The sequence below is a fragment of the Siniperca chuatsi genome, linkage group LG8 (assembly GCF_020085105.1).
Source record: "Siniperca chuatsi isolate FFG_IHB_CAS linkage group LG8, ASM2008510v1, whole genome shotgun sequence".
Lineage (NCBI taxonomy): Eukaryota > Metazoa > Chordata > Actinopteri > Centrarchiformes > Sinipercidae > Siniperca > Siniperca chuatsi.
In genome coordinates, this window is record NC_058049.1 from 12,443,230 (window position 1) to 12,471,170 (window position 27,941).

At 40.4% G+C, this 27,941-nt stretch overlaps 1 protein-coding gene across 7 annotated transcripts; it reads right to left on the minus strand.

The window, feature by feature from the left end:
* Positions 1-93: 93 nt before the first annotated feature.
* mcf2a (MCF.2 cell line derived transforming sequence a) lies at positions 94-27,450 on the minus strand. Of its 7 annotated transcripts, XM_044204480.1 has the most exons (30): positions 26,837-27,430; positions 21,007-21,075; positions 20,703-20,817; positions 20,185-20,275; positions 18,501-18,620; positions 17,879-17,995; positions 17,252-17,401; positions 16,979-17,094; positions 16,632-16,746; positions 14,692-14,811; positions 14,314-14,505; positions 14,037-14,228; positions 13,707-13,878; positions 12,285-12,361; positions 11,952-12,037; positions 11,737-11,803; positions 11,467-11,582; positions 9,783-9,852; positions 9,582-9,674; positions 9,214-9,306; positions 8,471-8,596; positions 8,125-8,346; positions 6,812-6,904; positions 6,461-6,539; positions 5,751-5,814; positions 4,368-4,468; positions 3,836-3,948; positions 2,732-2,841; positions 2,362-2,465; positions 94-2,260 (listed from the first exon to the last, which is right to left on the minus strand). In XM_044204480.1, the coding sequence occupies exons 1-30, from the start codon at positions 26,949-26,951 to the stop codon at positions 2,220-2,222; spliced, it is 3,339 nt and encodes a 1,112-aa protein (XP_044060415.1). In that variant the 5' UTR covers positions 26,952-27,430; the 3' UTR covers positions 94-2,219. The 7 variants fall into 7 exon arrangements, 5 of the variants coding, with proteins under 5 accessions (XP_044060415.1, XP_044060416.1, XP_044060419.1 ...); XM_044204481.1 differs by lacking the exon at positions 9,582-9,674; XR_006378808.1 differs by lacking the exons at positions 94-2,260; positions 2,362-2,465 and adding an exon at positions 4,078-4,183 and having other exon boundaries at positions 2,806-2,841; positions 26,837-27,445.
* Positions 27,451-27,941: the final 491 nt, after the last annotated feature.

The following is a 27,941-nucleotide window of genomic DNA, read 5'->3' on the forward strand; positions in this document are numbered from 1 at the left end:
AAACAAATAATATAAAAACACATCACATAGTAGTGGTAATGTGGTTCTTTGCAAATTATGGCTTAAAATTATGTGACAAAAAAACTCACAATAGAAAAGTCTGCGGTTTTATTTAGGTTGGCTTCCATTAAAAGAAGAATACAGAAATAATAGATTAAATCAGGGTGTATGAAAAAGGGCATTCTTAATTTTTACATGTCACTGTTAAAACAACAAATATTGAATTATTTTAACTACCAAAACAAAACAAAATTATTGCAATAAATAGTTTTTATTTGATTATTTCTTCACAGAACTGAAGCTGTACAAAAAAAAGCCAGTTTAGAACAGTGACTGTGTAACAATACAAACCTGCTCATTGTTCAGTTGCCATGCATTTTTATCTTAAAAGAAACATTCAGCAACAAGCTTAGGCTACTTGGCTCATCAGGATACGTAATATTTCAAGCAGGGTTTTTTTGTTTTTCAACCTGGAAAATCTGTGCAAAATCTGCAGCATTTTGGATTAAAATTACAAAGTAACCATTTGATTTTGTCATAAACTCAAAAAGGGAAAAAAAGGGGGTTTGATGTGCAGTCAAGCATACCTCCTGTAAATATATGGAGACGTAATTTCTTTCCGGGGTGCACAGATAGCTCACAATATGAGGAACAACATGACAGCAAAATAAATAAATTAACAACATGAGAAATGTGTAGTGTGCAGCGGCCCCTGCTGCTTTCTAGACTCATTTCCATATCAAACACAGCGTATCAAAGGCAGCCCTCCGACTGGGGCCTCGATTTGATGTGGTAAATTCATATAAGTCTGCAATCAATATTTAATTAAGCGTTCGACACAGAGGGTATATTTCATGTTGGCTGTATGATCCCTTTTAATGGGGAACCCAAGATTAACTGAGCTGTAATGGTGAGGAGGAAACAATCTGCCTCCGTGATGAAGGGGCACACAGAGCATAATCTCTCTCTTTCTCTTACTTTTTTCTTTTACTCTGCCTCGTTCTCCCTTCTCTACGCTGTGACTGACAGTCGGCTCCCAAAAGATCCTGAGGAGAATGACAGTGTTTGGTGCTCTGCGGCGTGCGTCTCTCATTCGTCTACCGCACACACTGTGGAATACACCAGCATCAATCTTCATCATGTCCGCCTGTGTCTTACATTACCATCACTGACACGTCAACTGCTGCCTGCACGCAGGGGGGTATGTCTCCCCTGCCTCCCTAACACATCATACATTCAAGAATAAACAAAGGAAAGAAACAGCATGAATAAGAGGAAATACACAGTAAGAGAGGTAAAGCGGCAAGCAAAGCATTCAGACAATAGGTGGATTTTTTGTCTCTGTTGTCCATCCACCTCATTAAAGTGCCAGTTGAATATTTGTGAGGTCCAGTTGAAGCAATAACAGAGTATTTGATTTTGCAAACATTACATACAAGAGACTCCAAAAGAGCAGGAATAAAAAAGGCATTATGGCATGGCACATTTTGGCATTTTAACTCCTAGATTTGTACAGAAGAATGGTGCCTTAAGGAATGAAATGTAAGAAAAATACAATGATGTAGTTCAATGGAAAATGTCAAATAATTACACAAAAATGAAACACTGAGGTACAATAAATGTTAAAAATTATACTGTATATGTACAAAAGTCTCTGCTTTAAGAAATGTTTCAGGCAAATCCTGGACTACCATCCATCCAGCACACACTGAGACAAACAGGAACACACACTCGGAGATACTATGATCTCAAGTACTAGCTGGAATGAGGAAGGGTTGAAAAATGTCCACAGATTGTGAAATGACTCACTGCTGCAGCAGCAACCTCATATCCTGACTATATGTGTGTTGCAGATGGAGCGCCAGAAGGACAAGGAACCCATCACCAGTCAGAAAAGAGGAAGACCAATCAGGATCTGGGGATCGGCTGTTGATTGTCCAAGAGGGCTAAACAGTTCCTGAGCCTTTGCGCTGGTGCATCAGCACACCCTTCACTATCAGAAAACACTGACCCAGGAGATCATCAGTCAAGACCTGGAAGAAAATCCAGTCTGTAGATTCCCATATTTTTCTCTTTAATGATTGAATTGTGCTGAAGGAAGCAGACCGGGGAGTGAGTGGGTGGCTGACCAGTTATGAGACAGCTATGGCTCAATCTGTTCCTTCTGTCTGTTCACCATCCACAGGTAAATATTAGATTCACATTCTTTGCTTTCTTCGCTATGGGGAGCTGAGCTTTCTCACCTTCAGGTTCCCTGGGTCTACAAGAAAATATACAGACTTTTAAAAAGAAAATCAAAGTAAAGATATACTGTGGCTCAACATTATATTGACATCTTGGAAGCCTATGTCTTTTCTTTACCCCCTAGTCTGGAGGAGTGTCCTCGACTGCTGTCTCCTATAATCATCTGCAGGCTGGCAGCTGTTATAAAGCCCTCCTGTCGTCGACTCAGATTTTTCACCAGCCTGAAGGATGAAGAAAAGTGAGGAAAGAGGAGATGAGAGATGAAAAAAGAGGGGAGAAATTAGATAAATAAACGTTGTTACCAGGTTTAGCTTTACATTTGCTTTTACATTTAGCTAAGCAGGGATTCAGATTCTTCACTCTTCATATAGCTACTTTTGCCATACATTGTACCCTTTAACATTTGGGATTAGTTTGGCTGATCACTAAGCCACCCTGACAGACTGGTTTACCTCACATCATGTGTGCTGACAGGCTGAAAACTCACCAGCGTCCCTTGTTTTCACACTGCAGTTGGATGACATCTCCACATTTGATGGTGATGCTGTCTGGTCCATTTTGAAGACAATCAGCCAAAGCCATGTATCTGCCTGGAGACTAACACAGAAGGAAAAGTTTCAAGAACAAAGTAAGTAAAGATTTATTTATATAGTTAAGATTTGATGTGGAAATTTTCAAATCAAAAGTTACAAAGTGCTTCATAATAAATTATGCACAAAATGTCAAACAGCCAGGATAGTAGCAGACACAAGAACCACACAATAGAATTAAAACACAAATAACATAAAACAAAAGGGCAAAAACATCAGTTCAGAAAAGTGTCTTAAAGAAAGTGCTTCAATTGAATTGGATGACCTGGTGATAAGAGATGCAAAGACAGCAAATGCATGCTGACTTGACTCTGGGAACAGCCAGTAGACATTAGTTTGCTGACCTGAGAGACAACTCAGAAATATACAGTGGTTAGGGGCCATGTAGAGTACCTGATAGGTAGCCAATGACAAAAGACCAACACTGAATTAAAGTGCTCCCTGCTCTTAACACAAAAGCATCGACTCATTTCTCAGCACTTTCAAATGAAAGAACATGTCTGATGTTTTTGCCTACTTTTTTTTTACCTGTTATGATTTTACATGTTTTTTGTTTTATTGTTGTTTTAATGGCTAATTGAGCATCAGGCCAATGGAGAAAAGTTGATAGTTAGCCTTTTGGCAAACACTCGCACATTTACACTGATGTTTATCAATGTCCATGTAAAAATATATAAATAGTAAAATGTGTATATATATATATATATATATATATATATATATATAGAGTCAGTTATAGTTATAGTGATATTACAGGTCGAAAATCCGTTCTTTTGTTCTTTTGAGCACTTTCATGGTCACTAATACGGACCTCTATTTTATGCTCCATTCAGAACTGTGATAGTTGTTAATACCAACAGATATCCTCTACAAGGAATATAATTCTATGTCATTTTTAGCAGATTAAGTAGGCAAAGATATAATACACACAGGTCTAAAAAAGGCGAGAGAGTCTTATTGTTTATCATTTGATGTATTGTATCTAATGTATTGGCTCTCACCAGTTGCACCAAAACCTCCTCCTCTGTGTCAGATGGGTGGAAGGTGTCCCGACCTCCAGGCCACTCCTCCAGACCCTCACAGATGTCTACCGAGTGATGAGCTCCGGGCCAACCTGAGACACACACATTGCATAAGCTGTTACAGGTACTGATGAATGCATTTATCCAAACACTACACCTTAAAGGCACCATGTAGATACTTAGTAACTATATCGACATGATAAAGACCCCTTGTCACTTACTGGGAAATTAACAAGAACGTAGAATCAAAAGCTAATCTCAGTAGTTGGACCTTTTTCCCCCAAATTCCTCGATGTACCTGGTTCTTCAGGTCAAAGTACACCTGAACTGCTGAGGAGGGACAAGTCAAATTTCTACATCAGTTAGAGATTATGAAGACAATCAGCAACAGCAGTACAATACTGTGCAAAGCAAGTATGATTTGCATCAATTCCCATAACACTTTCTGTGATTCAGTTACTAAGTATCTACTTGATTATGGCATAAATATGTGTGGACAAGATTTACTCACTCCTGCGGTTGTGCTGGTGTTTAGGGGAGTGAGGCTGGGGGTCTGGACTGCTCCTCCCTGACTCAGTGTCCTCTGAGCTCACCGACGCCCTCTGCTGATTGCTGAGGGAACAACACAAAACAACACGCGTCACCAAACGCTGAACACAGTCAGCAGACACTCTCAGGATAGATGTTATCCTCAGCCACACAATCTAGGGTCAGCTCTCACTTCCTGAATCTGATCCATACCTCCAACAGTATAGCTGGCCCCAGATCAGTGTCAAGGAACAACTCTGTCCTTTTGTTTCTCACACAGCTATGACCATTCAGGCACCAGCCAGACAACAAGACAGAACACAGAACAGCCATGTGCAAGCTTCTCTGTAAAAGTGCGAAGTAGGAAACACAGACCACTGACACGGTGTTCACACCTGGGAAGATCTGGTCTCGATTTATCAAGATCCAAATTTAGAGATTTGGTCACTCCATTATTAGATGCTGAGTAAGAATGTTTCTGGAAAGCAAATTCTACAATACCTTGATTAGATCTCAAAAAAACGAGCCCCATCTTAAAAACCGGAAATGAGGAAATTAAGAAAATTCATGGAATGAAAATCAAAACTCTTCTTTTTGTTCGCCCTTTGCATTACATGCAAAATAGCAAGTTTGAGATGCAGAAATAAGAGCAATTGTTTTTAGATACCATGTTAGAAATGCCATGGAGCTGCTAAGACACAGGCCTCTCGACGCGGCAAAGGAGTGTGGGGGGTCAGTTATGAACCAGAATGGAGACTATAAAAAGGGGGTGCAGGTGACGATCAGTATGCAAACACAGGAGCCCTGGGTTTTTGGTCCCCAAGCTGGGCCAGGTGGGTCATGCCAGGGCGAGGTGAGGTTAATCAGGCTGGGCCAGGCTGAGTTTACCACTGAGCGTTAGGGTAGGTCAGTGGCGGTGGTGGGGGCGTGGCCGGGGCCGTTGCCGGGGGCTTCGGGGACGGGGGCTCCGGGGACGCAGGCACAGAAACACATCAGCCGACAGCGAGACAAAGTCCAGCCCCGGCAGACAGCCCCTGGGAACCCCTCTGGACGGCCGCATGCCCCTGCAGGTGGGGGATGGGAGGAGTGGGGATAGGCAACCAGACAGCAGTGGACAGAGTGGGGTCTGCGCCCGTTCTCACACACCGCTACACACAAAGCCTCTACGAGGGCAACGTGAAATGATATCGTCACATTCACTCAAGCTGTGATCAGATATGAAAACTCCGCAAATGCAGATAGTAGTGCATGTGTGTGTTTTGCATATATACCTGTGTGTTTGTCTGTTTGTGAAACTATAGCCTACAGTCATGTGCTTAACACACCACTGTAAATACTGTAACTGTAAACAACCATAGGCACTGACCTCTCAGAGAGTGGTGGAGAAATCTGCATGTGTCCAACCATTTGGCCATGTTGATATGCTTCATCTGTGAGCAGAGAAAGGAGGTAATGTGAGGGGGTAGAAAGAAGAATTTCCTTTTCAGTTGATTAATATTTAAATTAAATATTAACTTTATTTTCCAGCATGTATGTTCATTCTTTACTGGTGACACAGATAACCCCCTCAATCCAAACGTCACGTTACAGGTGTAGAAACCAGGACTTTAAAATGGAGGAGGGCCCGCTTTGGCAGGAGTTTTGTCACTTCTACCAAAGCAGCCCTAAATAAAATACCTCACTGAATATTACGTATAGATATGTGTATTTATATGTGAGCGTGTGTATTCGTTCATGCAAGTATGTGTGGGGATACAGGAATGGGCATGTGTATACATGACCATATGTCCACCGTATTTGTATGTTTTTCTTGTGAGACATGAACATTGTTTGTTCATGATTGTAAAAACAAATTTCATTCCTGGGACAATAAAGACTATCCATCAATATATCTACTGTAACTAACAGTATATGGTGAAGAGAATCAAAGTACAAACCTCCACTTACAATTTCAGAGCTTTGAACCACAGCTCATGCTCTCTGGGGCCGTGAGAAGCAGTTCAAAGCTCCGAAGTTAGTAAGTGGACCTTTGCACTTAGATTCTCTGTCCCATATTATCTTTAATTGTTCTCAGACCTCTAAGCAGCTTCTGCTGGTTTGTCAGGATTCTGCGAAGCTCATTGAGCCAGGCCATCTTCACTTCCACTGTAGGAGCCTGAGAGACAACAGAAACATTACAACACACGGTTAGTGGATTACAACATTCTGTATATGTTTCTATCTAGCTACAATGTTGCCATTTCTTCTGTTAGGCCTCTATTTGCCGTATTTACAATGAATTATTCATCTATTAAATGTCAGCAAATTGTTAAAAACATCAATCACAATTCTAGTTGAAAGGGTTTAAAGCTACAGTATAAGTAAGAAAGGGCTAAATTATCAGCGAGGTACTATATAAACTACTGAAAATGCTAGCATTAAACTTACCTGAACCACATACACTTCCTCCCTGCCACTGTACCAGATCTCAAACTTCTTCACATCTCCCTTGACATTCTCGGTGATCCCCACAGCAGTCATCTGCCAAGAGACATACACTGTTTACACCGACACACACACACACACAGCATTAGGACGAGCAGCACAAACAGCACATCAGACTTACATCATGTAACACATCTGTCCTGTCAGGGCACAAACATTCACATTCACATTCACACACCTCCGCTGTGTGACTGCTTCCTCCCCACATCCTCAATAATAAATCAAGAGCAGCAGCAGCTGTCGGTGAGACACCAGCTATGACACCCTCCGCACATCAACACATACAACAAATACAACAAAAGAAGTCTTACAGGAATACACCAGGTTCTGTGGCCAGCTGGGCAACTTACAAGTGTTAAAAAACAACAGCACAGACACCAATATCATCTATGTGTCTCCAGTAGATCATTCACTTCATTATTTAGCGCTAAAACATATAGATCATGTTATAGATAGTGACAGGGATAATATGTGATTAACTGCAACCAATGTAATAAATCACTTGTCATATTAAGTTCTTAGTGTTACGGTAACTCTATTTTTTGGAAGTATTTCAGGTAGGAAACCACCGTCAGTCTATCCAGAGCATTGTGGGGTTTTTTTTACTCTACAATGGCTGTGTTCAAAATTACTTTCTTGTATATTCATTCACTGTTGTCTACATAATAAATACCCAATAGTTTACTCTATAGTGAGCAGTAAAGTAAGTTTTTGGACACACAATCATCATCATTTTGACAGGTGTAGTGTTGCATAACTGTAATCTATCTAAGTCAAAGGTTGCACTGTAGAACATTTAGTATTGTATACTGTATGCTATGGAAACTACATACAGTAGTGCATACATTATAGACTTAGCATTCTGACACGCAAATAAATGGCAGGAAGTAAATATAGTTTGTTTATGTAGAAGAGAGACTTTTATCCATAAAAGTAGTCTGTAGATAATAATCCTCATGATAATTTCTATTCATTTTACCAACCTCCTCACAAAACTGACAATCATGGCTACATTTAAAAATTACTTAGAATTTGCTTTAGAGCTGCCACAAGATGTCATTTCCTCATACTTGAGACACCACTTGTCACTCAACATATATGCTTACTGGAATAAGTAATCCACTAAAAACATTTGTTTGATTTTGGTATTCAAGGTCAAAACATATTTTAACATATATATAACATATTTTAACCAATGTTTAAAAAAAAGCCAACGTATTCCTCTAAGACGCACACAAACAAAGACACAGACGAACCTTGAGACAGTGCTTGAAGCTGTACGAGGGGGTCTTGTCGCAGCTGTCTCCATGCTCCTCCCTCCGCTTGCAGAAAAGCAGAGCTCTCTCGTACAAGAAGAGGTGTCTCTGCATTGGTTTGAAGCGAGCCAGCTCCTTCATGCGTGTGGGACCTTTCTTATGGCTGATCCACACACTGAAAGAACCCTGCATCAACACGCGGCCCAGCTCGCAAATGTCACCCTGCATATAATGGACAGAGTAATTTATGTGTAAGCCTTTGTTGGAAATATATTTGCACAATTATCCCATATTAATTCAGAGTGTTCAGTTGTTATCAGTCAAACACTGAACAGATTTGGTTCACCTCATATCCTGTGATGGCTATCTGATGCATAGAGTCATTGACTGATTTGAGCAGGTCCAGCATTGCTGTTAGTGCCAAGTGCAGTTCAGAAGTCCCCTCGCAATCAGTACTGTATTTCAGTAATTCCTGAACACACAAACAAAAGAACAGGCATGTAGGCAAATACATGCACACACAAATTCGTGCAAAACCACACATAAATCCAGCAGCTAAAACAGTGCACTCTAGTGGTAAAGACTTATAATAAACAACTAGAGGTAAAGTAAATCTGAATCAATTGCTTCATTATCCAGAATTATCAAACACATGTACTGTGTGCAGTTTTTTAGAAAATTATTTCTGACAGTTTTCAGAAACTGGTTGTGTTGTTGATGCTTGGACATTAGCTCAGTCAGCAGATTATGTGGTCAGACTTAAGGTATGCCAGCAAATTTGGGGCTTTTGTCTGTTGAATTTTTTTTTTTTATTTGGATTTTAATGATACAGAGAAGCCTAAGAGGAGAATGTAGGTATACACTAAAGATATTATTTGCTGTATTTGCTGGTATAAACGATATGTGATAACTGGGCCCATTTGCTGCTGTTGATTTCCATCTGACGCTGAGCTGGCTTGCTGGATTATCTCAGTGTGCATTTAAAGCCAATCTCATTGAAAATATAGCATAAAATAGCCTCTGTCACATACATAATGTAGGTGGCTGACTGTGTGTGTGTTTGTGATATGACACCACTCTCTGTCTAACCTTAAGCAGCAGCTGGTATTTGGTGAGGCGTTGGACTGGTTTCAGGAGGTAAGAATCCAGGCCCAGTTTGTGCTCCAGCTTTTTTTGACACTCCTTCACAAGGAAGACAAATAAAACCACAAGGAATGTAATGTTTGCCAATGACGGATCACAGCTTTTTAATTGTAATTGTAAAACTGAAATGACAACATTTGTTCTAACTTAGTGGTATGACTCAGTTTAAAACAGTGGAAGTACATATTTTTGTATCAAACAAATATTCAAGTTTACAGTACTTGAAATATTGTAAACCTATCTTGCATGACACCAAAACAGTAAATGAATCAGACAAAATTGCTGATTGAAAGTGAAATCATGGCAAAAATGACCTGAAAGAAGGCACAGTCTGAGAATTGTCTCCACAGTGCCTCAGAGCGTGGCTTATTCTGACAGTAGCATTCATACATTTGGAAACTCTCTTTCTGGAGAGACAGGAAAGAGAAATCTGTTCGAAAAATATGGAAACAGATTATGTACAAATGATCAAAATATAAAGAAACTACACAACATAAACATGTATATCATCTCACCCGCTCCAGAAAACAAGCACCCACACCTTCAGGAGCCTCCAGGCATCCTTCCAGGTCCTGAAGAAAAACCCTGGATTCCCATAGAGGTCATAGGCCAAGAATTAGATATCAAAAGCCAAACAAAGGTACAAACACCATCTTAACCCATACCCTCCCACATATCAGCCTTAATACAATAACTGGCTGCCTTATGACTACTCCTTTGCGTGTATGTAAAGTAGAATGTGCGTGAGATTGGTCTCGATGCCAAGATGCTGCCCATCTCATTTCCTGGTTGCTGTCCTGAAGACCCTGATTAGAGAAGCACCCAGTCCAGCTCTCCAATCCAGAGGATGCAATTTCATCAGACAGGCTACATATTCTCGGCCAAGTTGTCCATCTGCGCATTTAGGATTTGATGTGAGCAGCACACCACTGTGTCTCTAGACCTGTCTATGTTCGATAAGTGCTCAGCTACTGTTTAGACTAGACTTTCGTTTTAATGTGAAACTGAGGCACTTGCTAAACTATCTGGGGACACGGCCAGGTTTAGTTTTCCAGTGAAAGTACACAAACACTGAAATCCTATGTTTAGAAACACTAAAGCAGGGGTGCTGTTCAAATATTTTTGGTTTTGGACAGGTAAGAGTGGGACAGGTCCAATAGTTGAGGTTTAATTTTTTTTTCCATTTCTTGTATTTATAGACAGGTAGATCTTGTTAAAGCTCTGGGTTAGAAGTCCTCTTTCACTTGTATTTATTTATTTGGTTTAAGCAGCACCCTCAGGCCATTTGTCATTTGTCCTCAGGCCATTTTGTTATTTGTAAATCTAAGTTACCTACGATCAATCCATGCAATAAATAACACATAACACTGACACAAGTTCACGCCTCAGAAACCAATGTAGCTATCAATTAATCTCTCAGTACCACACACTTATTTCCCGCCAGGATGGTGTATTTGGCTCTAAAAATCAGTTGACAAAATGAGCCATGAACCTCAGCAGGATGGCACACTCTGTGTATATTTTCCATGTTAAAGGTGCTCTGTGGAGTTTTCTTCTAAACAAACAAAAGTTATGTTTACATTCACCACTACATTCAATACATGTTTGGCTGTGTGAGCTTTCAACACACAGAATAATTAGCATTTATGATAAGTATGGTAAGTTTTCTAAACATTGCAATTCCATGGGCAGAAAGAGATTAAATGTAATACTCTAGTTGTAGTTCAACTAAATGGTAGTCACAAATGCTTATAAGCCTCCCTTACATAATGACCAAAAACAACACTCTTTTATGAAGGTTGCACCAAAGGCTAACAGAACTTCTGACAGAAAATCTTGGTGTGCTAACCCTGAGTACAGAACATGTAAACAAGGTACAGATTTTCTGTTTAAATAGGCTTCAACCCTGAAACTCTTAAAATGAAATGCTTTACCTTTACCTGTTACCTTCATCTCAGACATCACATTGTTGAGATGTTTGCAGAAGCTAACACCTCAAAGTAAAAGACAAAAATCACTCCCTAAATCTGCTATACTCTGATTGACCACCCAATCAATATATAGCTAACAGACATTAAACAGTACATTGAACCATATTTGTCTCCTTACAACAATGAGTTTCGAATCTTTTACATATTAACATGCATGCTTGTCTTTGTATTTTAAACAGGCCTATGTGCGATATCATTAATTACTTGCCTGCTGTGAAAATTGTAGATCTCAGGCATATTTCCAAAGAGGATGTCTCTCTTGCTGCGCAGGATCGGGGGTAGAAGCCCTGACAGAGCTGGGTTGTCCATCTCAGCCCTGTAACCCTGCAATATTTAACCATAGCAAAACACTTAAGGAAATACATAGTTGTGTGTATAGTTTAACCAACAACAAACATACAGTACACACGTGGAAGAATTAACCATGTTTTAATTTTGTGTGGCATAAAAAAAGAGGGGGGAAAGTGTGTTTTCTCACCAGCAGAACTGACAGCAGCTCTTCCACATAGATTCTTTCTGTCTCTATGAGTTCCCTCATCACATGACTGTGACACAAACACACGCACACACAGAAGTAGACAGAGAGAGAGCCAGAGGGCATCATTAGCACTGAACAAAGAGAATCACAGATTAAACAGTATCAAGAGCAGTACTCAGGACAGCCAGATGTGTGGACCGATGCCTCCTCCTCACCGCTTCAAGAGATCTGGGCTGTCCTCTCCTTCCAGACTGTACGACACACAGCTCCGGCTCTCCCGGTAGTCATGAATCACCTCTATCTGAACACACGACAGATCAACAACACTGACTCTTCCATTTGGATTTAGACAAAATGTTATTATACTAACCAAAATTATTGGACGAAACAGTAAGGAAAAACATATTATAAAATTATTATTTTTTTATATATTAATGAATTATTATAAAAAAGTAAAATGAATTTGCTTTGGGGTTCAATGCAGCTGTGATAGTGGAAGGAAATAAATAAATTAAACAAATGCTTTTTTAGAATTCTTTCTTCCTTACTTTTCTAGGGTTGGGGCTCTTTCGGGATGCTCTCTTCCCGGGCAGAGAGAGGTCGAATGTGAACTTCAAACCATCACCTGTAAAAGCCAGATCATCAGCTGCAGCGACAGCAGCTCATCAAAGTGTATGAGCGTAATTCACATACAGTATATTTCCATATGCTGTGATAAGGCATACTGAGGAGATGGCTCATTTAAGAACCCACACTAAATCAGAAACAATTATTTTTTGTGAGCGTGTGCACATTGTGAATCCCATGGCCTCTAAGGGATTTGCTTGCCCTGCCTTTGACCTTTTTTATTTCTCAGTATAAAATAAAACCAGCCATGATCGACATTTGAGGTAATCAATGATAATAGGTTGCCTGGTGCAGCCTAGAACCAGTATGTACAGATCTAAAGCAGCGTTTGGCACAACTGTCAGTGTCCTTTTGATCCTAGCAGCTGAATCCTTACATGATCGTCCAAGCTCAACTGAGTCTTGTGCCCTTGCATGTGCCATGTTACATTCATCAGTGGTACGCTTGCATGTGTGTGCATGCACATACGTGCGTGTATGCATGTACCGAATCAAATCAATCAAAGCTAACCACTTTTCCCTTCATCTCCTCTCCTAAATGGTTGGTATCCCGAGTATCGAGGGGTGCCTCAGAGGGGTTCATAATCGCTTTCATTCTCTTTCTTGTTATTACTCTCATTAGTATGACTTCATATCATGGAGAACAAAACCTTAAAGACATGAATGAAGGACATAGAAAAAATCCTTTTACTTTCACTCACTCAATGGATGGAGACATATTCAGTGGCACAATAGATAAATTAAAATAAAAAGAAACACACCAGATAACGCATATAGTACTAATTGGGTACCACTCTATATGGTTAGCTTTGTGCAACCACCCTTGAGACACAGAAGGAGATGAAAGGTTCTTTAATGTATATGAACCACATATGGTTCTATAGCAGCTATCCTGACTAATAGAACAGTCGGGTATTTCCCAGTGGACTGATTATACCTTCCACCCTTGTTACAGCTTGTTTGTAAAGGTGGCCTGCTAACCCCAAAGCCCATTCAGGAACACCTTTGGCCTACTCAGTGGGACCCTGTGATGTGTTAATGTAGCCATGGTGCCTAGATGCAAGGGGGAGAGGGATTGGTGCCAGGCCATAAGGGCTGGGACGAGACCCCATACTGGGCCTGGGAATCAGGGGAGGGTGGGTAGGGAGTTAGTTTATTTGTAGCAAGCCTACTGTATATGCTGCAAACTAGGGCAGCTAGCTAAAGACAAAAGCTGTTTAATCGACTGTAACAAAGATCATTCTTTCAAGTGTGTATACATGAGCTGACAAAATCTCTAATTCAACAATGATTCTTTCTTTTGAGAGATGATTGTGCATGTGTGTGTGTGTGTCTGTATTGTACCATGCTTGGGGGAAAAAAGCGGGGACTTGGAGCGTGGTGGATTTTCAGGCCTTGGGGCCACCAGTTGGACCGGTCGCACATGTTTGTCAGCCAGCTTCCTTAGACAAGCCTGTCGGTTCTGGATCATCTGCCGCACTGCTGCATGCTTCTCAAACGTTTCCCCTATCTGGGGCTAACAGAGAGAGAGAGACGGACACAGAGAAAGGATATTCAATTGTGATGTACAATCCAGAAATAGTACTGATACTGAAAAAAGTGAAATGATGGCAACAAGGTCATTGGATGTATTGAATTATTTTCACATAAAAAATGTATGTTGTGGTCACTGACCTGCAGCTGAGGTGTGATGATAGCCTCATACTCGATGGCCAGGATGTCAGGTCCTGAGCTCAGCATAGACGGCGCCCCCTCCAGGAACCTCTCAATGTCCCTCAAAGCAGCCTGGGCCCCCTCCTTAGTCTGGAACTTTTCTACCAGCTGATTGGCCAGCAGATATGCTCCATCATCGCACCAAGTTTGGGCCTGAAGGAGGAGAACACATGTGTGTCACCATAAAGAAGTTTGTGTGTTCCGATTGATGTGTGTGTAGATGCACATGTCTCATTACCTGTCCAAGACAAAGCAGCAGCTGGTGAGTTTGCAGAAGACGAGTGTGTTTGGTCTTGAGAGCAGCATTGAGTGTATCACAGTAGTGGCGAAGCTCATTGCAGCGCTGCATAATAAGAGCCACAGCGTAGTGGTGACCGGCTGATAGCTGGTGTCCGTGAAGGATGATGATCTGAGCTCGAGCCATCACTTCCTGATAGAACCAACGAAGACACACAAGAAGGAAGGAGTCCATTTTTGTTTCGACACACTGATCACTGAGGCCTTCCAGTCCTCTGGCGCCCACTATATGTACAGTTTGTATTTGTGGCAAACCCATCTGGTATACAAAGCTAGTAAATAAGAGCTGTTATTGGCAGTCTAATTGAGAAACACCGACCTGTGCATTTGATTCCAGACTGTCCAACCTTTTGAGAGCCTGTTCTGTTTGAGCCAGAGTGTCGACAGATATGGGCAGTTCCCTCTCCTGAGCCATCAGATGCCCCAGACACAACTCCATCTAAACAGAAAACACACACCGTCAGACATACATAGACTAAAAAGAAAAACACCAGTCTAAAGACAACCTGGTGGCTCCTAGAGGCATTACCACCCACATTAAAACTTGAGCCTGAGGATTGCACAAGAAGATATCTCATGAAGTGCCCAAAATGAAAAGCTGTTACCCTCGGGGGTATGGAAGTTTTTATTGGACTTTATTAGTTGTAAGCCACAGAAGGCAATCCACAAATGTGTACCATGACCTACAAATATCTCACTATGCACAAACATGTATATTTGTATTTGTGCTGTGTAAAGTCATATCCACAAAAACACAGAGCATTTTGCAAATATGCATAACTTACTCTGTAAAAACGTATTTAAATTTCACATAAAAATGATAGAGGTTTTACAAACGTAAATAGTTTCACCACAACAAATACATGTAAAGTCATATTTACGCATTTGTGGATCCATTTTTACATGTGAAACGGGTTTTGCACATTTGTAGACTGCGTCCTGTCAGTTTGTGGGCCACGTGACATTTGTGACTTCCCTCCTATTTATTTGTGGAATTGTGTCCAATTCGTACCGCAGCAGATCTGTAAAGAGGAATCCGCAATGTGAGGTGCAGTTACTAGCGACACCAGCAGGTGGCGAGATTCCCTCATATGAGCTGGTGAAATTATTTCCATCTGTAAAACCTATTTCATTTGGTGGCCGACAAGGGCAAACGCACTGCAACTTAAGAAAACACATGCAAATAGACAAAACACAAGCAAATTAAGAAAACATCTTCATCAATTTGACAACACAAAACACACAAAACGACTGAGGAAGTTTTTCCAGAGAAAACTAAAAAAAATGCTGAACACGCTTGTTGCCACGGTTTGTTTTATACAGTTTATTTTTGTGACTCATGAAGTTACTGAAGTCGGGTCCGTGTATCATCCAAGTTTACGTTGTGAGTTCTGCTACTGCTCTACTCTGAGCATGCGCTAAAAGTGACCGCTGCATGTACCTTGCAAGACCTTGCAGAGCAAAAAAGTGAAATTCTATCAGTAATTTGAATGATTTTCAAGGAGATTTAGTGTTTATGACAGAAATTAACCTAGGAAATGCTATGTATGTGCATTTGGTCACTCCAACGTTCATAACAGGCTACAGTCCATCATCCGTAGTTTTCCAACATGTTTTTTTCAAATTCCTTCAAATTTACCTTAATTTTCAGTTTCAATGCTTTACAAACTAGCCTACAAAACAAAATAACAGAAAAACAATGAACGGATGCGGACCCGACTTCGTGAGTCACAAACCTTTTTAGCGTCCTCTGGAAACACTTCCGTTGTCGTTTTGTATTTGCAGCGTGTTTTCTAAATGATGCGCATGTGTTGTCAAATTAAAGAAGATGTTTTCTTAATTTGTTTGTGTTTTGTCTATTTGCTTGTGTTTTCTTAAGTTGCAGTGCGTTTGCACTTGTCACTTATCACTTTACATGTATTTGTTGTGGTGAAACTAGTTACGTTTGTAAAACCTCTATCATTTTTATGTGAAGTTAAAATACGTTTTTACAGAGTAAGTTATGCATATTTGCAAATCGCTCTGTTTTTTTGTGGATATGACTTTGCACAGCACAAATGCAAATATACATGTTTGTGCATAGTGAGATATTTGTAGGTCATGGTACACATTTGTGGATTGCCTTCTGTGGCTTACAACTAAACGTCCAATAAAAACTTCCGTAAGGGGCAGTATGCAAATACGGGCATGCATGCAGACATAAACACACATAAACAAACATATATATATAGACACATGACAAATATATGGAATCCCTACCTCCTGAAAGCTTTGCTCATATCTGAGCAACTGCAGGTACTGATGGAGTTTCAGATGATGCTTCTCAAAGAAGCCATCGAAGGCTGACTCCATGTCTCTGAGCTGGGCAAGAAGCCTAAAAAACAAAGGGACTTAGAGGGCCATAGATTTAATTTGTTTCCACCGTAAAGCTGCTCAGTTAAGCATTTGAGGTTTACACTTTGACTATAAGAAAACAAATGTAAGAACCAAAGAGGCCAGCTGCTTCAGTGGTAGAACACAATTTGACTTTCAAATACACTTTTTAGCAACTAATCAAAGAAATGATGAAGTACAAGAAAGAAGAAGGTTGCTTGAAGATGTCTTACCTCTGTACCGTCTCCCAGTCCAGCCTGACATCCCACTGGGAGTCATCATCCTTCCCAGAGGTCTCTAGGCTTGCTAGAAGATGGCGACCCTCCTTTGACACTGACCTGATTGCATCCTGTCAAAAAGAAGAACATTTACATCATAAATGAGCAGCACTCAAAATAGTATTTTATAAAATACGAATAGATCTTTTTGCAGAAAGAATCAAAGCTTAATATCATTGTAGTAATATTAACAAATGCATCTTATATGAAAACATTTAAAAACCTTACTTTGAGTTTCCTGTACTTGTCAGTGTGAGACTCGAGGAGATACTCAATGGCTTTCCCCTCATCAGGCAGCTCCGCCTCTGCCAGCTCGGTGCCAAAGCCCTGTAGCATCTGTGCAATGTCTTTGACTGTTACAGCAAAACTTTCAATAGCCTGCAGTGGATGAAAAATACAAGAACACTGTATTACCGGTGCGTAGATAATGTATGAAACTGTAGAAACAATTTGTGTAGTGAATGGTGAACAATCTGCAGCTTAATGTCCTTAAGATACAGAGCCCTTAGTGGATTTCTGACAGCAACAAGGTACCAAGACCTGTCAGTATCCAGGGTAAAGGAGGGACACACAGCACAACCATCCAAGTGCATGTAAACATCACACTGGACAGGTTTGAAAACTCAGCGGAACTTTGTGGAATAGGTGCATTTTCTTGTGTATTTTATATTTCATGTTCATATATGCAGAATCTCCAGCAGCAGCTTTATCAAACTGGTAAAAAAAAAAAATAAAAAATTGGCTCAGTCATAGCAGTGAACCTCAGAAACTAAAAGAAAATAACAGGAAGATGATGAACGATGATACAGTTTATTGTTTGGTCCCAGTGTGTTTCAGAATTGATTTGTAGCTTACTGTTCGTAAAACAATCCAGTCACTGTGACAATAGTCCAAAGTGCCTCCAAACTCTGAAGTCAGCTGGTTCTCATCGATGTAGCGCAGCAGGTCTGTGACAGAGCTCAGCATCACCACCTAAAGGTGCAGACAAAATCTGAGACCTCACAAGGAACACTTTGTACTTTTAGCAAATTTAGTGCAAAATTTAAGAGTGCCATGTTTCATTTTTCCTTGAATTTAATGTATAGCATTACCTAGTGTTTTTAAAATACATAATTTTCTTTTAATAGGAAAAATTGTTTGGTCCCTTTGCCACACTGGAGGAGGTATGATTGGCACCAGAATTAAGGGCCATTAGAATCACTGGCATGTTAACAAGGTTGTTCATAATCATCACAGTGTCTGGAAATGGCATGACTAACATCAGATTTTTACAGTCGATACTTATATTAGAAACATCCTAGGATAACCCGCTTTATCATAATATTTGTTTCAAAAGTTAAAACTGAAATCAACATGTGTTCTTGGCTGCGTCCACCACAGAACATTTGAGTCATGGAGATCAGGTGTTGTAACAAGAACGAGCTGTACCTTGTTGTGATGTGGGACATGTTTGGTAACTGAGGAGGAGCTGCCTTACTGGCATCTTGAGCATGAAGTCCTCTTGGCTGAAGCGAAAACCAATATCAGTAACAGTGCGGTGGAAGAAGCTGGTGGGTCGGAGCACCAAAACCAGGTGGAGGTTCCCAGGAAAGGAAGCCTTGAAGAGGGAAAAGTTCACTGTCATATTGATGATGCTGCATATGGAGGAGAACTCAGTATAAAACAAAAACTTTGTGTTTCAGCTCACTGTGATGCACACACCAAACATATCGGCTTTTCCGACATCTGCACTTTCACACAGTGCAACATAGACATAACTATGTCTGTACGCACACTGGCACAGGAAGAGATGAGAGCTGAGGGAAAAAAGCATTAACAGGCTCTTATCCTCCACATCTGACAAGAGAGTCTGCAGGTCTCAACCATTCTGTCACTCAGGCGATTACTGTCAGCCTAATGCATTCAAGGTTCAGTCACTACACCATTTACACACATGTCATATGCTGTATTTCATCTTCAGGTCGTTTGAGGTTGTTGCCTGACTGTAGGAATTTCTGCTCAGTTTCTGCAGTATACTCAAGACACAGGTTAAATTACAACAGTATATGTCTAGTCAAGCTTTATGTAGGTGTAATGAGAACTGTAAATAACTACTGTGGCATGCCCTATTGTAAAAAAAAATAAGTAAAAGAATTGAATTTGATATTGTATCTATAGTTTCTCAGTTCGACAAGGACTTGCACGTGATGCAAAAGCCAGCTCTGCAGCAGGAGTTGCCTATTTTGTCATTTCTTGAAATATCCGGATAATGCATGTACCCTATTTGCATGTGGCGCAACTTCTGACATTCATCTGTCCTTACTCGACCATGGGGGTCGACAACCCAGGCTTCTGATTTCCGGATAAACATGCATTAAAAAGCCACACATCAGTCTGATTAGGTTTCATTCAAGGTTTCACACACAGCCAATCGCATGACGAAGCAGAAGCGCGCGCTGAACCGCAGTGCTACACCCCCCCAGCAGCCACAGCCGGTGCCACTGCCGCATTCATCCTGCCTGCCCAAAAGCTTCACCCTAAACTCTTCAGACGAAATAAAACTACTCAGCAGCTTGTTACCGGGCTCCGACGGATCTTCGGTATTCCCCGCCGGTAAAAGCAATCTGTCATGGTGTTAGAAGCCATCTCGGTTAAATGTATGGATGGAAATCGGTGCCAAGCTAAGGTATGCAGCTCCCTCCGGCCGCCTGACCACAGCCGCAGCGCTGCTGCTGCCTGCTGCCTCTCAGACGGAGGGTGGCAGCGCTGACTGCAATGTTTCCCTCCCGCCCGCCTTCCTCCTCATCTTTTCCTCTAATCAGCACCCCGCGTCATCACACCATTTTTTGCTTAGTCATATATTTGCAGCAATATGCAATGGGACATTTAGTACAGACAGAATGTTTAAGCTACTCTTCAAACTACACATCACATGGAAGTATACACCAAACTGAAACCCCCTTTGATTTTGTGCAAAAATAGTGGTTTGATCTTATGGGTGCTGTCTGGATGTTGCTCAGGTTTATAGCACCATGGACAGCAACTCATAAATAAAACAGCAGCCTATAGGCACAGCCATGTTGCAGCTATTTGTCATATACATGAAGTCGAAACTTTCTAGTAGGAATATTGATTAGATACAAATGGCACTGATGAAAAGAAACATGAAATATGAAACTCACTGCTATCCTGGCAAGTGCAGTTTTGATAGAGGCCCATGTATCCAGTCTTCGGTCTAAAATGATGATAAATTTTACTCCGGGTTGCCTCGTTCTGTAAGACAAATTAGGCAATTGCACATAGTTGTAATGTCATTCTGTGCGATCATTGAGGATTTGGTGATTTAAAGCTATGAAACAGGAAAATGAGAAAGGATAACCAGTCAAGAGCGGGTAGATTAGTTAAATTGTGCCTAGCTGTAAATTCATGTCATTTATAGGTGCTTTACAACTGCATACATTAGTTCTTTATCATTTTAAATTCACTGCAATGGCAAATGAGGGAAAAAGGATCCAATTTAAACTTTCCTAATCTCTTGGGAGAGTGAGGTTTGAACATAGAGGGCATCAGTAGGACATTTGACACAGTGAGCTGAGGAGCAGTGAAGGCCAGCTGTGCTCAGAATACAAGCGCTGGGCTTTTGGTGCACTGCAGAAAGGGAGAGGGTGACTCAGACAGGAATAGATGAAGGAGAACGCACCGAGGGATGAGAGTGAGGTATGTAAAGACTTTGGCTAAAGCTTCCTCAGGAATGTCACTGAAAGCTGAGTATTCTGGGAGGGTGACAATGACACTGGAGTCTTCCCCACGACCCCCTGGGGAAAAAGATATAAGCAATCAATTACAAATATGTCTAGATATGCTTTTAGAGTGTTAAATATTGTGGGAAGTGAGTAACTGGTTGCTTAAAACTGGTGAGGATGGAACAGAGATTCAGATCAAACCAAAAGTAGCTGATACAGGACGCACTATAATTCTTAGGAAATGACTGAACAAGGCCTCACCTGACAGGTATGCCACCTGTTTTTCTATGTAGCCTCCCACCTCCTTCATGCTTACAGGAACAGTAACCTCTGGAAGAAGATACACAAATTATAAACAACTAAGGCTTGAGTGTAATGGAAAACTGAGGTTCTCCACTATAAACCATATATTACTTAAATTAAAATAATCAGTTGATGCACAGTGCTGTTTTATGCACAGATGTCGTCTACTTCTTCAACGATGGAAATCTGTAAAAACCTAACCATCCGGAAGATGACCATCACAGCTCAAAACATTGTCATGTCCACATAAAATAATAATATTGTGAATCTGGCATTATTTCCATCTTTCATAGTCTCTAAAACCCGCAAAACAATTGTCTAAGAGTTTATTTTGCATGGCTTTTAGTCACTTTGATGGCCTAAATAATGTTTTCATTGTAACAAACACACTGAAGCTTTTTCTACTGAAGTTTTGACATGAAAGTGCTCACCTTTAAATATAGCAACTCACCCCTATCAGCTTTAATCTGAAAATAGAGATGCTTCATGCCATTCTTAACTGATAATACTCAGCAGACACTGTAACTGTATATGCTGCCTTACTGTGGCTGATGTAAACCCTGCATCTGGTGAAAGTAAGACAATGACATCATTAAAACACATTAGCTTATATACTGTACATCTGAATTGATGTTGATGTAGTGTTGTAAGTTTACTGGCAGATGGCCCGGTGTCTCATGCTTGGTGTTCTAGTCTGAGAGGCCAATAAATGCACACAGTCAGTGCAGTTCATACATCTGCATTTGGTGCAGCAGGAATCATTCAACCAGATATGTAGAAGGCAGAGACACTGACCTGTGTATCATGTTTAGACTGTTTACATATGCTCATATCACATTTACAGTAGATTTAATGAAGCTATGACCTTTCAGTCAAGGGACAGCCTCTTTGAAAAACATTTTGAGACATTAACAATGTCTTTTTAATACAAGTTCATATACTACATCATTAAATACAGTGAGACATAGAGTATAACTTTCTTTTCTCTTCAAACAATTACAATTATAAACAATAGACATAGGAAGGAAAATTAAACAGTACTGAGGCACGAACTTATTAAAACCATACTAAACTAAATGTCTCTGCCCCTGTTCAGCAGATCAACAGGGAGTAAATTTGCTCACAAATCATTATTTCCTCATCCTTAATGGATAGAAACATTAAAATGAATTGGAACAGAGAAATAATAATAATAATAATAAAACTTTATTTATAGAGCACTTATCAAAACAAAGTACAAAGTGCTTCACAACAAGAGAAATAACAAACCACAGTGAATGATGTGAAATAAAATACACAAAAGCAATGAAATAAACAACCAGTTGAGGTAAAATCAGGATATGCTTTCCAATAAAAATGTGTTTTGAGAAGAGACTTAAACGAAGAAACTGACTCAGACAACCTAATTTCTTCGGGCAAGTTGTTCCAGAGCCTCGGGACCCTGATAGCAAAAGCTCTGTCCCCCTTAGGTTTCATCCTGGACTCAGGAACAGACAGGAGACCCTTGCCCGAAGATCTCAAACCACATGAAGGTTCATTATGGATTACATGGTCTAAAATATAGTCTGGAGCCAGGCCATGAAGAGCCTTAAAAGTAATCAACAAGATCTTAAAATCAATCCTAAAACAAACAGGGAGCCAATGTAAAGAGGCTAAAACAGGTGTGATGTGGTCGTACTTCTTGGTCCTGGTTAACATAATAGAAAAACACAGTAAAAAAAAAAAAATGAGAGGGCAAAAGAAACAGAGAGAGAGAGAGGAATTGTTATTTTCCAATGCGTCTACTGCAGTAATAGTGTCCGTCAGGCTGTCAGGGAGCAAGCAATGAGCTCTGCTGGTACCTGCTGAATATTTGATGTGTGTCTGTAACAGAGAAGAGCTGAGCCAAGCCGTGCCAGAGAAGGACCAATGGCTGGACTGAGCACACATGCAGGGTAAAGTTACCGTCACACTGGAATAGTTATATAACCATTTATACCCTGTGTCACAAGACCTTCAGAAGGTCGAGACAGGTCTTACATGAACAGATGTAATGTCGTGTTGTTAACATGTAACTGCAATATACAGTCATGCTGTGAATTATTTCTATAAAACAATGTGTGAGCTAGTGAGATGTAGAACAGTACATGATTCTTGGTGATGACAATGACAAAATCTGATAAACAAATTAATAGAGCAGTTCTGACTGTACTTAAGTTGATGTTAAAAAAAAAAAACAAGCAATGGATAAACAAGCACACACTGCAGATCTCTACTGCATTTGATCAAAGGAAGGGCAGCCTGTGCTGCAAACTGCAACGTTGTTAATAAACTTGCCAGTTTGTGGAAATACTGTACTCACCCTTCACCATGCCCGACTACTAGCCCACCCCATGATTCAATTCATTTAAGGACACTGCCAGATGAAATGCCTTGTATTCTGTCAATCATGCCTCATGCCTGATGGTGCACAACTAAAGGAAAATTATAAAGCACTGTTTAGCATAAATAACTCACTTATACGCACACATGTTTAAGAGTTAAAGGTAATCAAAGTTCATACAATACTTAAAATATTTAGAAATAAACAAATCCCAGTGTGCTTATTAGATGACATTTAATTTAGGAAATGATTTGGTTCTCTTTGAGCTTTTGTCATGACCTTTCCAGGTGACATGCAGGATAGTGTGTGCAGGCCAAAGTCAAATAACCTTTGTTTCCTCCTCTGTTCTTACACACAGAGAAAGAGGAATGTTTGCAAGTGTGGATGGAAACAGAGATTTGCCACCAGTCAAACAGATCCAGACTCAGACCAATCCTTCCAGTCTGCATACAAAGCTGAAGGCAGGGAGCTTATCTCTGTTGTCCAAATAGTGATAACTATCTACACTGATTTCATTACATACAGCTCCTATAAAAAGCATTCACACCCCTGTACTTTTTCATTTTTTATTCTTTTACAACACTGAATCACAAGGGATTTTATTAGGCTTTTTGACAATGATCGGCAGGAAATAAAGACTTTTATGTCAAACTGAAAAGAAATCTACAAATTGAGGGGTGTCTAAAGAGTCAAAGGGGTGTGTATACATTTTATAGGCACCGTAAGACGTTAATATGAATAGTTTGGCAAAATGTTCAACCCAAACATATTGAGGCTGTTTGAACATGACATCTGCACAGAAAAACAGCCAATTATCTTTTAATATAATTTTCTATACTGGCAGATCAATTGATGGCACAATGCCACACCTCACTCACATAGTACAATAAATCTTCATGAATCACACAGAATGACAGCAAAAAGAGGCTGGTTTAAGTGTAGAGAGTACACATACCCAGCATGGATGTTGTATTCAGTCTGATTTTGTAGAGAAACCAAAAAGCGGACACATGTAATCCCTTCAGAGCAAGAAATCCCCTCTTACACATAAAAACGCTTTCATAGTACACAGAGGCCTGGCCTCATACTGCTTTTAGGTCATGAGATATTTTGCTAAACAAAGCTTTCAAGGCTCAAGGGGATTAGACTGGTGGCTGGCTGCATTCTGATAGAAAATGGTAGAAGAAAATTGTGTATTCTACATGAAAACTAGATTGGTTTTAGACCAGAAAGACCTAGATGGTAAACCCTAGACAATAGCCTCACATATCTTTGGCTGGGCAGCCCCCATGCCTTCAGTGTTCACACTTTTGGGCACCTGTGACCTGTGCTCTTTGGTCTCACAGTAATGTGGGTATTTGGTTCGAAGAAATTTGGTAGTTTTTGTAGTGATATTTGAGACTAATAGAACACAATATTTTGTGGAGGAAAATGTTTGCTTTTCCTGTGCTATGGGCTGCTAGCTTGTTGTGTTTAGTGATTTACCATGATTCACATGGCTTTCTATATTATAAAACAATCAGACTGTTTATCTACCACACTGCTGCAGAGTAAGCTAGAAAAGGCTACATTTTCTATAGAAAATACTAGTAGAAACATAATAATAGTTGAAACACTGAAAGGGTTTGAAGTGTCTGTTGAAGTTTAAGCATTGAAAGGAGTTGTGCCATTTCTGGAAGCATTTGAAATTTCAGTTTCACATTTAAGCCCTGTAGGCAGTTGAATTATCAGTTTGTATAGAGGTCCTGAAAGTACTTGAAGAGTTAGTGCTGAAAGCAGTTAAACTGTCAGCTGAAACGTAAGAAATGAAAGCAGCTAAAATGTCAGTCGATGTCTAAGCCATGAAAGCAACTGAAATGTCAGCCGATGTCTCAGCCATGAAAAAAAGTAAATTAATTGGTAAGCACTGAAAGAGGTTAAACTGTCAGTTGAAGTGTAAGAGACACAAATCGTTGAATTGTCATTTGAAAAGTAAGAAATTGAAGAAGTTAAAATTTCAGCCTTTGTAGTGTTTAGTGATTTATAATGATTCATTTGGCTTTCTGTCTTATAATTTTATCAGAATGTGTGGTATCTACCATACTGCTGTCAGCGTAGAGAAAATTATATTTATTATTATATATTAGTTCATGGTATACTGTACCAGCTGGAATACTTGTTTACACAGACTTTAACCCATTGGAGTACAATCTAAATGTTATTTTTGGTGTTGTCCTGTTTACAACACCAGTAGAGTACATTGGGTGTCTAACAACACAGTCATAAGGCCCTGTGTCATGAGTATTGTGTATAATGAAGGTTTACTTTGAAATGCTCACATTATTTAAATGAGCCAAAGAAGGCTCATACACTTATGGGAAGTACATTGGAGCACGAGCGATTTAATGCAATATTGAGAATTACGGTATATTCTGCAGGTGTAGACGAGAAAGGGGAATAGGTGAACTATGTAAAGGATAAACACACTTCACCTTGTATAAATAGAAACTCAGCGTGGCCTTTTCCCTGCTGTGTCTGTTACCTACACACCATAGCCCAGGTACAATGAACCCACTGGAGACATAAAAAGGCAAAGGCCCATCAATTAAACAATAACTCAAGGCTGCCAAGATCCCAACAGAATCACATTAGCCTCTGGAGGAGGCTTCTCCATGGAGCTGTCAGTCACATCAGGCGGTATTTCTGTCCATTACCTTAATTTTTTTCTGCCATTTGCAAAATACACCTTCAGAATGATGACTGACAAATGATGAGGGTAATGTTGTTATTGAAGCTTTTCAAAATTGCATCAGTCTTTTGGAAAATAATCTGTTATTATTTTATACATTATTGCATACAAAAGACCATAACCTTTTAGTGTTAAAGTGTTATACATTTGAAAGTTTAATAGCCTTGTAATGACACAACAACATAACCTGAATAATGAAAGCTGCATTATGTACATTCTGAACATTCTATTTCTTCTTTCGAATGGGTTAGTTGACATCAAAAGCATGTATTTTTCTTCCATCACTGTCCCACACTGATCTACAATCCACAATCTACAGATATTCAGGCTACAAATCATTACTATGGATAAAAATATATCCATCAGTGATGGCTTAAAATAGCTGACATAATCCCTGCAATGGCCCACTGTTGGAGCAAAGCTGCAGGAACTTGCACATCTATAATACCGACTAACCAAAGATGCAGGGTGCAGTTCTCCCATTACCTCCTGTAATGGTTCTCAGAAGTTACAAATGAACACTGTCAATCAAACTAAATGGACTTCTGCTACAAAGCGTTTCAGTTTTATGTCTGCTGAACTGTGCTAAGAAATGTAGTAATAGAAAATAGTTTCAGAGCAGATACAGGATTATGTTCAAAAGCCTGCTAAAGGCTACCAGAGGTTAAATGAGGACTGTCGGCATGGTGTGTACTCACGCTGCAGAGTGCTCTCTAGCTGAGAGCCAGCCTGCAAAAGGTAGCGGTAGCTCTCCATCTCCTCCGTGGGCTCTCTCTCCAGCTCTCTCTCCTCCTGCAGTGAGACTGGGCCCATTCCCTTCGTCTCCGACACAGATCAGGTTGGGAGAACCGATGCTGTCGTGGGAGCTACTGACAGTAGTCCAGGCCTCACATCCTCTTCAGAGTCCTATAGCCCTGCATATTGTCCCTATATCGAGGCTGGGAGCTACAACAGGGAAACTTATGCCCACCTGCCTCTGCGGGTCCCAAGATCCAGATGGGACGGTTCCCTGAGGCTTCTGCTGGATCGTCCTGACCTTGAGCTGCATAGAGTGCCTCCACACTGAGCAGCAAAGTTACAATAGAAGACCTGTCCACATAAGCAGAAAACAGTGGTTTTCTGTGCTGTTGTTGTCCAGACTGGGTGTGATGTGCTTTTCCGCTCATACGGCAGGCTGTCCTGCTCTCAGCAGCAGTCAGCTACTTCAAAACAAATAGGGCTCCATCTGGCCACTGCTGTCAGTTTCTCTGTTGCCCCTCCCCTCTCTCTGGGCTTTAGTGCGTCAGCTCTGCACCGAGCAGAGCTCAAGAGTCTCTTGACACACTGCCAACTCCCTCCCAACTTATCCCCTCACTTCACACTCCTTCATGCTCCCTTTTGCTGTTTTCTATGCCTTCAGTATAATGCTGACTGTACTACAGTAGGCTGTATTGATAGGCAGTCTGGCTGCCATGTTCATGTCCCCACTTTCACTAGCTTTGTTATAATATAGATGCTCACACAACAGAGAATAGATCTATTGTAAAAAGAAAATGAAAATCTACCGCACCCTCAGCCAACAAGTTTGGCCCATGTGAAGCACAGCCTTTAATACACAACCATCACATTCAAACAGAAGAACAAATATGAAAGGGTGTCATTGTGTACATACTGATACACAGGGCCTTTCTCAACTCAACTCCCCGCTGCTCAGCCTACAACTACCCTGAATGGATCAGTGCTCATTAACAGCAGAGACAAGAGTGGAGAAAACTTGTGTATGTGCATGTATGTAAACCTCCTCTACAGTGTCTCAAAGTGCTT